Source organism: Mytilus edulis, chromosome 13 (genome assembly GCF_963676685.1).
Source record: "Mytilus edulis chromosome 13, xbMytEdul2.2, whole genome shotgun sequence".
Classification (NCBI taxonomy): domain Eukaryota; kingdom Metazoa; phylum Mollusca; class Bivalvia; order Mytilida; family Mytilidae; genus Mytilus; species Mytilus edulis.
Window position 1 is genome coordinate 49,926,456 of NC_092356.1, and position 14,448 is coordinate 49,940,903.

The 14,448-nt window shown below is 32.5% G+C and overlaps 1 protein-coding gene across 2 annotated transcripts in view; it reads right to left on the reverse strand.

The window, feature by feature from the left end:
• The window catches only part of LOC139499875 (uncharacterized), a 55,262-nt gene extending 43,512 nt beyond the window's left edge, over window positions 1-11,750 (reverse strand). For both annotated transcript variants that reach the window (XR_011658251.1, XM_071288451.1), the window contains exons 1-6: window positions 11,580-11,750; window positions 6,881-7,016; window positions 2,858-2,992; window positions 2,361-2,529; window positions 1,182-1,258; window positions 572-614 (exon numbers count right to left, since the gene is read on the reverse strand). Coding sequence is in view for 1 of the 2 variants with exons in the window: in XM_071288451.1 (XP_071144552.1) it covers window positions 572-614; window positions 1,182-1,258; window positions 2,361-2,529; window positions 2,858-2,992; window positions 6,881-7,016; window positions 11,580-11,585 (566 nt within the window). In the remaining variant the exon portion in view is untranslated. The remainder of the gene's footprint in view (window positions 1-571; window positions 615-1,181; window positions 1,259-2,360; window positions 2,530-2,857; window positions 2,993-6,880; window positions 7,017-11,579) is intronic.
• Window positions 11,751-14,448: the final 2,698 nt, after the last annotated feature.

Below are 14,448 nucleotides of genomic sequence, written 5' to 3' on the forward strand. Positions count from 1 at the left end.
TTATCTTTAAAGTCAAATGGATCATCTATCCCGCATCAGTGACAGATATGCTGTTATTCCTATAGACGATACACCAAACAATATCATTTTTGATTGCAACTTTCACTTTTTTTAATTGCCGACCGTCTCGATTGTTACGTGGTAGACCTGAAATTAGTGTTTGATGCTTTTAGGCTTATCGCGAGCCTTTTTAGTGAAGGAACAAAGAATGTTCGAATAAGAGCCAAAAGTGATAAGTCAAAGTATGTTGACATGTCTTCTTGGGTACAGGTATCCTTTGCGCGAGTCAAAAAATATCCGGCTCAGCGTGTCGAACAAATTTCAATATGATGCCACATTGATATGTTCTCGCCATGAATGTGCATTTTTCAAATTTAAATAGTCGCAAATCATCAGGGTAGCATCTTTCAAACATGCATTAAATTGTGACTAGCGTTTAGATTTCGAAAACGATATATTTTTTCGATCAATAGAAAGCATCATCATAGATAGCTACAAGTTTAAATGTGTCAAAGATGCATATCAAATATTAAGCCAAACATTTTTTTGAAATATCGAAATGTTATTTTACCTTTTTATAGGTGTATCATTTTCTTTTTCCTTTGTGCTGGTTTCTAAAGTATACGAATTATAGCAATGAAGCCTAAACTATTATTTGTATACTATTTTCAAATTTATACAACAGTAAATGCTCGATTATTAGAAGGCAAAGGGTTTAGCTTCACATTATGCATTTACGTTTAAAATTGCAAAAGCCTCTTAAAGTATATTGTAAGAAACAATACCTCAGCATTCCATGTATTTAAGTTTTAAAAAGAAGAACGAGATAAATTATAAAAACAAATAGTACAACAAAACACATTTAAGCTTGTCAAAACAGGTAAGTTTTTCCAATATTATATTCGCCTGAAAGCATCGTATTAAACCACCGAAGCCATGCAAGAAATGGCTAAAACATTTTCATTCATTTGCACTTTTTTTCCTTATTGGTTCTGGAATTTACGAATATTTTTTCAAGAGACTGATTACGAATTTGTTGCTGAAGAATTATCATCAACCAAACATTATCCTGTTTTCTTCTTATTTTTAAATACACTTTTTGGTCCATTTCCTTGATAACAAATTTTGAATATATCATAAAATGTAATTCATTTTTTTTTCTTGCAAGCAATCAAACTTACCAAACTTGTTTGTGATTCCCTCAATTGGAATGTAGACGGGGTTGTCAGGTCTTAAGTCATTTTCTTCATTAGCAATCCTGCAAATAAAAATAATAACAGCAGATAAACAGTTCTATAAACAGAAAATTTCCCTTTTCAAATGCTTGATGTTGATTTTACTGAATATAGGTAGACCACAAAAGACAGGATATGTGAGTTTGCACATAACAACAAACATCCAATGACATAACATGACCCTATATAACTTAACTAGAGACTCTAAAGAGCCTGTGTCGCTCACATTGGTCTATGTGCATATCCTCAACGGACACACTCCAACATTGTATTGCGAAAAATTGACTTTAAAGGGCAATAATTCAGCAATTGACAATTTTGGTCATGTGTACTTTTTTGTAGCTCTTACTTTGCTGAACAATTTTGATGTTTATAGTTTATCTCTATCTATTATAATGTTCAAGATAATAACCAAAAACTGCAAAATTTCCTTAAAATGACTAATTCAGGGGTAGCAACCAAACAACGGGTTTTATGATGCGTCAGAAAATTTCATTTCAGATAGACCGTCACCTGATGAACATGTTTACCCCTCATCAGATTTGCTGTAAATGCTTTAGTTTCAGAGATATAAGCCAAGAACTGCATTTTACCTCCCCCCATGTTCTATTTTCAGCCTTTACAGCCATCTTTAATGATGGGCAGGGTCATCGGATACAATTTTAAAACCAATAAACCTTAAAAATATTTTAGGCAAAGTTTGGTTTTATTCGGCCAGGTAGTTTCAGAGGAGAAGATTTTTGTAAAAGTTTTCGGACGACGACGGACAACGGACGACGGATGCCAAGTGATGAAAAAAGCTCACTCCGCTCTTTTGAGTAGGTTAAGCTTAAAAGCGATTAGACGTCAGGGCAATCTCGGACTACCCAATCAAATACTAGTACCTAGTTCCTTACACAAATTTTATATTGATTTAACTCGAATGAATTTCTATTCATAAACAGCACTTACCACTTTAGCAGGTACATACTCTTTGTAAACTATCATCATATTGTATAAACAGTTTGTTTATTAACTACATATATATATATTACTATAATATCAAGACAATGCAACACCATGTGTTTACATATTATAGGTAATTGTGAAAATGATATACAAAAGCGAGATAAAACATAGACATACTTTTTTGGTAAACAAGATCCATTCAGAGCCAATACTGTATCAGTTGGACATTTTCCAGAAAATATTTTACAATTACAGCTATCAAATCCAAAAAAGTTTTTATTTGTATCACACATACAGGGTAGATGACACCCTGATGAGTCTGGCAGGTAATCTACTCTGATTGATCCTGTTAGGATGCAAATTATTTACATTAATTAATTAATAATAATATAGAGTTACTATGTTTGTTTTATAAAATAATTTCGTTATAAACAAAACAGCTTTAGTTATCGCAATAACTAAAAAAAAGTTTTTCTTCGATTTTAGGTTGTTGAATGCACACTTAATTTTTTATGATTTTTTTCTATCAAAAAATCTATGGTGATGTAATTTCAAAAACAATTAAAGTTTGAACTATTACATGTTTCACTTGTTTATATTTAATATTTATTCGTGATAAAGTATTGCATGTACAACCAAAGTTTTATTGATTTACTAATTAATCGGATATTTACCGAAAGGGCAAGAGTCATATTCTTCACATGGTAAAGGTACGTCCGAGCTAGTAACATCCAGCATCCAAGTTGATTTAGGACATGGATTACATATATCTTTTCCACGGTCAGTTAAACATTTCTCAACATATGTTCCTACATAAAAACAAACAGTTATTCAGACTAGACCGACAAACATTAATACTCATAAAAATACTACAAAAACCAGATTGATTGAAATTCTGGATAAGATCATAAAAATAAATCAAAGGTACCAGGATTATAATTTAGTACGCCAGACGCGCGTTTCGTTTACATAAGACTCATCAGTGACGCTCATATTAACCATCTCTGTGCCATGGGCCACTTTTGGGCCATTTTTTTCATACTACGTTCAGTGCCACGGGGCCACTTTTGGGCCATTGTTTTTTTTACTCTGATGCTATGAAATGTACTATGACGTAACGTCATTGTCCGTGCTTCTTTGAAATGCACAAAGCGCGCCAAATTATTGGAATATTGTAATTTTTTGAAAAGTTGCCTATACTAAATACACAACTGAAAAATAGTTTATCAATAAGATAATATATTTTTCTAATAAATCAAATTATGCTTTATGTCTTTTATACATATCTTTTTTATTCTCTCAACATTTAGTTTAGCTATCATAATCGAGTTCGCTTTCATTGTTGTATATTTTTTATTTTCTTTGCCATGCGGAGGACATTATAACTAAGTCTTATCTACGTGCATAACCGTAGATATGAATATTTTAACACCCTGAAGTATCCAGGTACACCCGGAGGTCTCAGTCTAAATCTGGCAATTTTTAGAGAAGGTGATTCACAAAGTTTAAAGTGAAGGCAACGGTTTTTTTTCTTCATTTTTTATATATCTTTTATTGAAATTTGACTTATTTTTAACGGGGTGTAGGGTACACTAAAACGTGGATAAAAGTTTTTGACAGTTACCCTTGAATTTCTCATGTCACATTTTGAACTGATTTTTAATAATGATAAAAAAAATCATTAAAAAATAAACGGGAACATTTTTTTAAAGAGGTAGGTTAAATGCATATTTATGACGAGGAGATGGTATATGAGATTTGAATATTTACCAAGCTTTGTAATAGACCGACTCGCTGTGTCTGTTTATTTTACTTGCTAGTTCAAAAAATGAGTTTTAAAACTCTGTTGAACAACAAGTTACCCTACGCGAACACATACTTTCGACTCCTGGACGAACAGAATTTCTTTACTCCTAAACAGCGCGTGCTTAGCGGAAAAGTAGTAAAGTTTTTAATAGTGACCAGGCGCAAAGCTTGAATCCACGACTTCATTTTGAAAATCAGTGCCATAACTTTTAGAATTTATCTTAGTAAAACTTCAATTTATTTTATATAAGAGATACATGCAACGGCGGGCACATGTTGAGCAGTATCGGCTTCCCTTTCTGTTTCGGTAAAGGGTTTTTGTTACTCGGTCTTCAGTTTTTGAGTAGTTTTTGAAGACTCGTTCTTTGTCTTTTTGTCGTTTAAATAAAATTTCTTTACTCGGGGTTTATTTCCGTTGTCTAGGACAGCCGTTTTGTTGGGGCTTAAATTCAGAACAATTTTCTTTGTGCTCTTTCGCAATATGCAAACATTATAGAATGTGTCCCTTGAGAGTTTATAAAATGTATATCCACGTGCACTTAATATGGTATGTTTTATCATGTTCGGCATGTTCCTGTTTTGGCGAACAGTTCCTGTAAAATGTGCGCCGAGTTGTAAAAAGATGTTTAGCAAGTGATGTAGAAGTAAAGAAGCTGTGACATACGACATTGGTATTTTTTACGAAGTAATTTAAATAAGAAGATGTGGTATGAGTGTCAATAAGACATTAATTCTCCATCAATTCAAAATGTATAAAAAAAAAAAAAATAAAGATCATACATGCATAGTACACAGAACAAAAAGGTACAACGCTCCCAAAATGACCCGTGTAAAATAATTCAAGCAGGAAACGGTCTAATCTATATATATGAATTTAAAAAAATCGAGAGGCATCTATGAACCACATCAACAAACGACAACCACTGAACAACAACCCTTGGGTTGACATGGTGGTATTTGATTGACTGCACCTCTTTTCTCTCTATATACTATATATATACATGTACAAACAAGTATATATACTATAGTGAGCATGATATATCCTGACACTGACTCTACCAGCATTCAAACTTTTACCTCGAAATAAGAACTTTTTGCAGGAATGCATTGCAGCATGCATGTTTGATTGCGAGTTCTTACTAATTGACGATTGAATAAATCCGAAATTTCGCTGTCGGAGTGTAGTTAAGATTGTTTCTACCGGGAAGGTTATTGTTGTTAGTTAGATGAGAATTAAAAATTAGTTGAAATATGTTGCGACTAAACATGCATGTTCTTAAAACATTTGGTCTCTTGGCTAAGCAATTTAATGTTCCAATATTCAAATATCGACGCTATGAGTATGTATCGTACAAGGAAAGGAGAATTAATGTTCTTTCATTGAACAATTGCTCACTGTGTGTTAAAATGTATACGAAATGCCTGCAAAATTTACTGACGATCACATTTTGCAAGAACCGCAGAAGCCGATTTTTTTCGGCGTTAAATTCATCGTCATTTGCATTCATTTCGTATAATTATATACAAACCACAACTCTCAAGCCTTTTAGTTACAAATCATTGAAAATTGACACAACAGTTGTATGAAATTAACATCGTGAATGCAAAAGTAGAAATAAGGCAACCAAAACGTTCGTGGTAGAAATGACCAAGTACCTGAATCAAAATTATTTGATATTATGTACGTGCATATCATCGAATTATAATTTAGTCATGTGATTTTTACATGACTTTTGTTCTATCAGTAACTGTTGTTCGTAACACTTTTTAATTGCAAAATAAATCACATGATGTATACGAAAAAAATGCGAATAATTATAAGGAAGACGATACAATTCAATTGCAGTACATGTACCTGTATATCATTTAAATATTGACAAAATAAAAGATTTTCGTTATAAAGTTTATGTATGAACTTGTATAGGCTTTTTATTTGAAATATTGTTTTCATTTTTTGTTCCATTTGAAGTTTTATAAGACTTTAAAAATCTGTTAAAGAAGAAATATACATATGTATGTAATTACGGTAAAAACTGTGCTTATTCGCAAAAAAAAAACAATATTTGGACTTTTTCGTAAATTTTTATTTTCCCCGCGTTTTTCCGTTAACACTTTCTTGCAGTAAGCCTACACTATGACGTTAGGGTACAGTAACGTCATAATACATAGCCAGTCTAGATGGAAAAACATGCCTTGGCACTGAACGTATATTTTTACGATTTTGCCGTGGCATTGAAAGGGTTAAATAGTTATAAAGCTAAACAAGTACAAAGTCGAAGCATGGGTAATGTTATAATAGATAATTGAAAACCTTTCAAATGAATTATATTTGATATGAAAAAAACTTTTATAAGGAAAAATCTGATAATAACATTAAAAGTACCAATTCTATTGCATCAGATATTCATTTCTACAATAAATATCTCTTTGGTTGGCAATACTGTAGACCTAAACTATTTTTTAGCCAAAGACATTGCTCACTTTTGGCACAATATGGCGTGGAATTTTAACTTTATCATAACAACTCCAAAGAGGTCACAATGCGCTTTCTAATTGAAATCTTTTTGAACACCTTCATGCTAAGTAAAGCAAATTCTTCTCAACAGTCATAACAGTTATAACAGTACGTCATAGGCTCCAAAGAAAGCGTTCTTTTTTTCTTGAAAAAGTGTTAAAATTATGATATTGTGCATTTTTGGACATAATCCGTTTAGAAAAAACGTGACTGCAACATATAATTCAAAATGTTTTGTAATCAAAAGGTGCCATGGTTGATAAAAATAGTAGAATCACAACTATTAATATGTAAAGGTTATAGTATTGTTGTGAGATTTAAAAAAATCTTATAACCATGGTTAGCCCTTGGTAAACCTCCTCCTTGTATCAATTACCTGGTTGGCATGTCACCTTTTCACAACAAAAACCTTTCCAGTCAGTCCTATCGACGTAATTCTCAGGACACTCTTTAGCCAAACTCTGTTCGTATTGAAAGGTGAGAACTGTAAAGACTAGAACGATGTTTATGTTCTGCAAAAGAAGAACATGTAAGATATACACGATGAAGCTATAATATACAAAAGGTATTGTGTAATTTTCATAAAATCACAAATTTGCTTTTTATACCATTTTGCTAATTATCTTTTATAGACAATCTTTCCCACAAGTTAACTTGTGCTTTATTGACACACATTTTAGGCTTCTTTTTATAAAAATGAATGATGTTTGGTCGTGCATTATTTCATTTTTTTCGTACATTTTTAAATCTATATGTATTCTATCTAGTTTTCTAGTCTTTCCTGCAACTGTCTGGTTACGATTAATATTTTCAATTTTTCTCCTCGGTGAAGACGAACATTAGTTATGACCTACATCTCATGATGGTTGCATTATTGACCTGTTGTCTAGATCCGTATTTTTGTTGAGAAAGTATGGTCTGTTCATTCTTGAAGCATGATATTTATATTTTTACCTGTGCTTTATTTCTTATCAACAGAAAAACTTGGTGGTTCAATCGTCTTCTTTACTTTAAGAATGCGGAATACATGTCCTTAATAAAGTAAATAGTGGAAATTGGCAATAAAAAACTTTAGAACACAGAATTATTCAAGGTTGGAGACTCCGATAATCGTCTCATGTCATGTTTTCCTTGTAAGAGGGTTGTTGAAATACTTTAAACCAGTTTATATGATGAATATGATGATTTCTACTTTCCAATTGACAAATTGAATTGTCCGTTTATGTTCCTATGGATTTGATTACCTGGATATGCTCCTTAAAGAAAAAACTGCTCTAACATCATTATAAAGAAAAATGACCGAAAATAACAATCCACAAGTTTTGCGGTCATCATTACGCATTGGTTGTACGATACAATATGGCTGTGTTCTATTTCAATATTGAATTGTTTTCTCGGTCTTAGGTCTAAAATATTAGAGACCAGGCTGAGTATAGACACACATAGCTAGTGGTCAATGCATGAAACGCTTTCTCCATCAACACACCCTGTCCCGCTTATTTAAGAGTTCATGTAGTTTCCTCAATATTGTTTGTTACTTTGATTTGGCTTTTTAATCCATTTATGGCATTTGAACATCGATCAACATCTATTGCCTATATATCTAGATTTTCTTTTTTATGTGTTACATCAAATTTGTTTATGAAGTCTTAAGCCTAAAGTTAAAATTTGAAAATACGCATTTTTTGTTTTTTCCTTTTTTTTCATACTTATCTGTTTTCATATTGATTAGATCAATAACACAATGTTGACCTCTGTGCTCCTTTCATTGACATTTTTCACATTATTTGTCAAATATTTTTTCTCACACATTTTTGTCAATATATTGGAATTTTATGCGACCTTCATACAAGTGAAAAGTTTTGCTAGCTATAAAACCTTGTTTAATTCAATATTTTATACGTCAGAAAATGTCTGTACCAAGTCCGTTGTTATCCATTGTTTAATGTGTTGGAGTTTTTAAATTTGCCATTTGATTAGAGAGTTTCGGTTTTAATTTTCCTCGGAGTTCGGTTTTTTTGTTTTTAAAGCTACAATTTGTCAACACTTACCGACCGTACCAGCTATCACAACAACTAAAAAGTCTTGTCTCTACCAAGTAATGTCAAAGAAGAAAAGTTTTAAACCTTTTTAATTTCCTTTTTTTTAAATTTTAAATAGTGTCTTTGCACAAAACTATACAAGTTTGGAAGGGGGTTAAGAAAATTTAGTGTTTAAGGATCCTTGATTGCAGCATTACATATTCTTTTTTATCTCTCAAATAATGTTTTATTTTTGAAAATGCTCTTTTTTTATGAGCACATTAAGTCATTTAATGCATGTAATACATTACTATAAATATCTTTCTTGATATCCAGTATCTATAATTATAGAAAATCACATGATTTTGTATTTTTAGATAATAGTCCTATCAATATTTTCAACAGAATTGAAATTAATGCTAGATCAATTGAATCGTGTTCTTTGCGAAGAGACAATATGATGTACAAATATTGCATCAATTATCGATATGAGTTGGCTGGACCGACCTAACGCTGATGTTTAAATCATGACAGCACTTTACAAACAATGCTTTAACAATATATTGTATTCTATCGACCTTTGTATTCATAATGCTGTTTGCAAAATAATATGCATAGACAATTCTCCAATTTAAAAATACTTTGAAAATTTAAATTGATGATTTTACATTATTCTCAATGTTCAAACCAAAATAGATAAAGGGGGAATTTTGAAACCTATATATATATATATATATATATATAACCATTCATAGATAAATATAGAGGTGTGTCATTTATTACAGGTAATTTTAAGTCAGAAACTAATACGCATTATTTGAAATCATGAAATAATTTATTATGATAACACAGAAATGTTAAGAATGTGACCTAGCAATAGAGACAGGAAGTTAATTGCTCTATTGACTTTCCGTTTTTATAACGGGAATGGTAACAAATCATGTTCTAACTAGTATTGCACATTTTGTTTTCTTATAAATGTGACGGGTGATATTCGTCAAATATTTGTATAAATACTGATACATGAGATCCAAATTGCCACAAGTAGTTTTATTAATGATCGCAGCTTAAGAATCTGGATTGGATTCACAGAATTGATTATAAGGCATAAAAATATAAAAGAATACAGAAATAAAGATCCCCTATCCAGATCCTAAAGTCTCTGAAAGCATGAAACGTTTGAGCTGAGTGTTGAAGTCTGTACTTATGCTGAACTGCCACACTACTGTTCCAGGTAAGGGGATAGTTTTGCGCCAACTCACTATTTAAACCCTCGTCACATTCTGTATGTACCTATCCCAAGTCGAGGGGCGACCCATCAATTTTAAAAAGGGGGTTCCCAACCCCGAATAAAAGGTGGTGGCAATCATGTGTTCCCACGCAAATGAACTGATCGTCCAAAATAAGGGTGCAAATCCAGACCACCCCCCCCCCTGGATCCGCCACTGCAAGTCAGGAGCCTGTACTTCAGTTTTTATCGTTAGTTGCTGTATATCCTATTTGTTTTCATTAATTGTTTAGTATATGAATTACGTCGGTGGTTTCTCGTTTGAATTATTTCACTTTTGTCATTTCGGGGCCTGTAAAAGAGGGGCGAAAGATACCATAGGGACATTCAAACTCACAAGTTGTAAACAAACTGACAACGTCATGACTTTAAAAGAAAATACAAACAATACTACACAAAACACACCATAGAAAACTAAAGAGAAAGCAACACGAACCCCACCAACAACTTGAAAGTTCTTAGGTGTTCTGGGAGTTTAAGCAGATCCTTCTCTATAAGTGGCAACCGCCGTGTTGCTCGTGATAGTGCAAACCCGGTAACATGTCTTATTCGGTAGGTCACATTCCTGAAAAGGGGACTGGATTAAATTTAAGACATTATGAACATATCCGCTATCATCTGTGCAACGGATAACCCTCAACGATCAACCAACTCGTGATGGCGTCCGTACAATTTTGAAGATTGGATGATTTCAACTTCACCATTTGAATTAATAGCTTTGTTGTTATCAGCAACGCTCTATCGTAGCTGACTATCCCATGTTAGTTTTGCTCATTGTTTAAGCTAATACCTATATAGTTTTTAAATTGTTTGTCATTTGGTCTTTGGTGGAGTTTGGGTCATTGCCACATCTTCTTAGTGTTACTTGTTAAAAAATTAGTTCAGTAATTATAGTGCCATATAACTTTTGTCTCTTTTGAACAGAAGATAAACAGTCAGTATAGTAAGAATTCAAATATCAACTGTTTTAAGGTATAAAAATTGTAAAAAACAAATATATGATACATTTAATTCCAGAAACAACACAAAACTTAAGAGAAAAGGAACAAGGGGAAAAGTCATGTCTTGACATGATGTTCAATATTTTTATGATATATATGGCACAATCATGTTTTTCTAACAACCACGAAATATAATGGACGTCAAGTTGGTTACCTAGAAATATACTAGTAACTAATACAAACATATTAATTTGAACAGCTATATTGATTAGAAAGGAAACCTACAATTGAATATTCCAATAAATTGAGATGTTCGTCAGTGTGGTTTTTTTTTTGGTTGACGTCTTCTCGTGGACTTCCTTTTTTTAAAGTTGCCTTGGAGGTCAGTATAATTGTTTGCACTCATTTAATTTCAGAAGAACTAACACCAGATTTATAGGCATTTACTCAGAAAAATAGATGCGTAGTCAAATAAGACTACAAATTATAGTTTAAATCAAAGACAACACAACTATAAGCTAAGAGTATCAACATTAAATAGAAACACTAATAAAGGAATTTTGGTCTGAAATGGTTCTTTTCATTTTATCATAATATGAAAAGTCTATACAATAATTCAATAATCCAGTTCAGACATTCATTCATTTTCTCACGACTTTGCGATGTCAGCATTACTGATTGGGTGCATTCATGTATATCTCAAATAAACCTTTTTTATCAGGTCCTATGTGTATATTAAGAACTATTTTTAGATAGATTAAATTCGTTTACCATTTTTTTTCGCCGATCGATGCTTTTAGTTAAGAAAAAAGAAAATATAATTACCTTCATTCGTAAGCTGCATATTTTCCTACAGCTTCGATTTGTAGTCTTCTTTTTAAAAATTAAAGCTTCCAGGGTGAACGTTTTACAATCAAGATCAATCAAGGTATAATCTTAGAAATCGTATATTGCACACGGGTTTAATACCTGGTTCCTTTTTCCTAACCATATATTCCATGCACAGACGATACCAGTTTAGAAAAATCAAAACACCGACTGGTGGTTCCCCATGTTTTAAAATTAAACATGGTATTTCCTTAAATATCTATTTGTAAACGATTTCCACGAAAATATATAAATAACAAATGTTTTATTGGCTAAAGTACATATAATATATATGACATTGCTTAATATATATGTACAACATGACAAATAATAAATATAGTTTATTCCCAACTCTACATTATAACAACTTTATCGATCCATAGAAAGAAAACATTGACTACTATGAAACAAATGAATAAAACTAAATTGAACAGATATGTTTAAGTTAATTGATTCCTAGAATTGATTAAGGGCATACGATACAGTTACAGAGGAGGTAATGACGTTGATAACGTAAAATGTTATTTTCGCGACGTCAAACTGTGATTTATCGGGAAAAGATGAATTTTTCGACTAAATTTTATCATTCAAATTGATTTCATTTGAAAACGAGTGCATAGACCCCTATTTTTTTAAACGACATTTTGTTTCATTTTGCAGGGAGATTATGTGGACCAATCAAATTTTATTAAACTGTAAATAGTGCAAATTTTTTAATTTGGATAAATATACAGCAAAAAGTTACGTTTTTTTCTCAATTCATGACCATTTGATAAATATGAGTCATTTCTGAATAAAAAATGCATAAATTTTTAGAATACTTATAAAATACAGAAATTACAAATTATTTAACAAAAAACAATTTGTGTTTATCTTTTAAAACAAAAAAGTTATGTCTTTCTTTCGAAAGGGAAAATACGGCCACGAAACCGAATTTTGAGCAAATATTCAAAATTTCGACCTCATTTAACTCAAAAAGTATCACATGAAGGTGCACTTTTTATAACATATTTGATTTAATCAGGTAAAAAATAGCCTATATGCAAATGTTCATAAACTTGCCAATACGGGATCAAAACTGTATCGTATGCCCTTAAGCCTCGGTCACACCTTAACGGATTGCTCGAACGGATGCCTAACAGATAACTTTTTGTCAAACCGTTCTTATTCGTTAGACGTCCGTCCATATCCGTTGCATGTCCGTTTAGCGTACGTTTTATCCGTCGACGTCCGTTCAGTCCGGTGGAAAATTTTGAGCATGTTCAAAACTTTGAACGGACGTCCAACGGATAAAATATCTGTTGAACGTCCGGTAGGCGTCCGTTTTGTACGGTACTCGTCCGTTTCGTTTCCGTTTTGTATCCGTTACGTGTCCGTTATACATCCGTTGGAGGTCTGGCAGATAAATTTACCAACGGACTTCTAACGGACGTCTAACGGATAAAACGGATGTTGAACGAATGTGAAACGGACTTCTACCGGACGTATAATGGAGAAAACGGATGATGAACGGATCTGAAACGGATAAATACCATTTGAAAATGTCGCGTCAGAAATGCCAAATAAATTTATTTAGGTTCATGAATTCTTATTATTCATAATCGATCATAGAGTAAGGGCACGTATTCACAATAAAGCAGCTCTTATGCAGGCCAGACACTGCCCTTTGGCGGCATTTTCAAGAACAGACAAAAACCAGTTACACAGAACTATTTTGAATATTTATGCGATTTACATGTTTCATTATTGTCGTCTTTAATTTTTACGTATATCTTGTTCATCCGTTTTATTCAGTACGTTTCTGTTAAGTGTCCGTTTTATGCGGTACTCGTCCGTTGGATGTACGTTCGACATCCGTTCTGTCCGATACGTATCTGTTTCTCGTACGTTGCATATCCGATGTGTGTCCGTTCAACTTTCGTTACGTGTCAGTTTTATTTGGTCAGTACATCAACGGACTCCCAACCGATATTAATTTTGACAACGGACAACTTTTATTTTCATCCGTTAGTAGTCCGTTCGTGCTATCCGGTAAGGTGTGACCGAGGATTAAAAGATTAACAGTTTATTCTAGTAGTTCATGACAGATGTTTTATTAGATGTTTTTGTAAATACAGGTTTATCATGACGTTTGTCGGTGTGATAATTGGGTTGCTTCGATTTTATATATTTTTTTCAAACAAAATTTCGACAAAAGTTTGAAAGTCATAAAAATCATTCGTGTGCTATAAGTTATTTGAATTGAAAGATTAGTCAATTTAGTTGCCGTGTATTTATAGCTAACCGAGTAGCTAACTGCATGATTACATAATAGGGAACTGTCATACAAGTTTAAATCATTGACGTCATATGACCTTGTGATCTTTTGTTTATTTTACTACCACACTGTTCGTACGGAAGTGTTGAACAGTTAGTCCCTGAAGTAGAATATACTATATTCAAAACACCAAGTGTTTCTATCCATATGGATGGTTTGCTAAAGTCCCGTTTGACAAAACTTTCTGAAATTTTCAGTTATTCATGCACTTCAACTTTTGTATTCTATTTGCCTATTCAACTAGAACTATTTCGATTTGAGGGTCACTGTTTCGTACAATAGAAACGCGCGTCTGACTTACAAAACTATAAGCATTGGTATCTTTGATGACTTTGTACTACGCAGAAAGCTTGTCAAAAACTACCAGAGTTCTAAAGACAAGTTTAGGGATGATTTCATGCATGTCTCAATTAAAACATTATGCTCGTGCATTTTTACACTTTATGGACTTCATATACATATGTGTGCTCCTTACGCATAAACTCCTCCAACAGAGTTATGAGAAGAAAC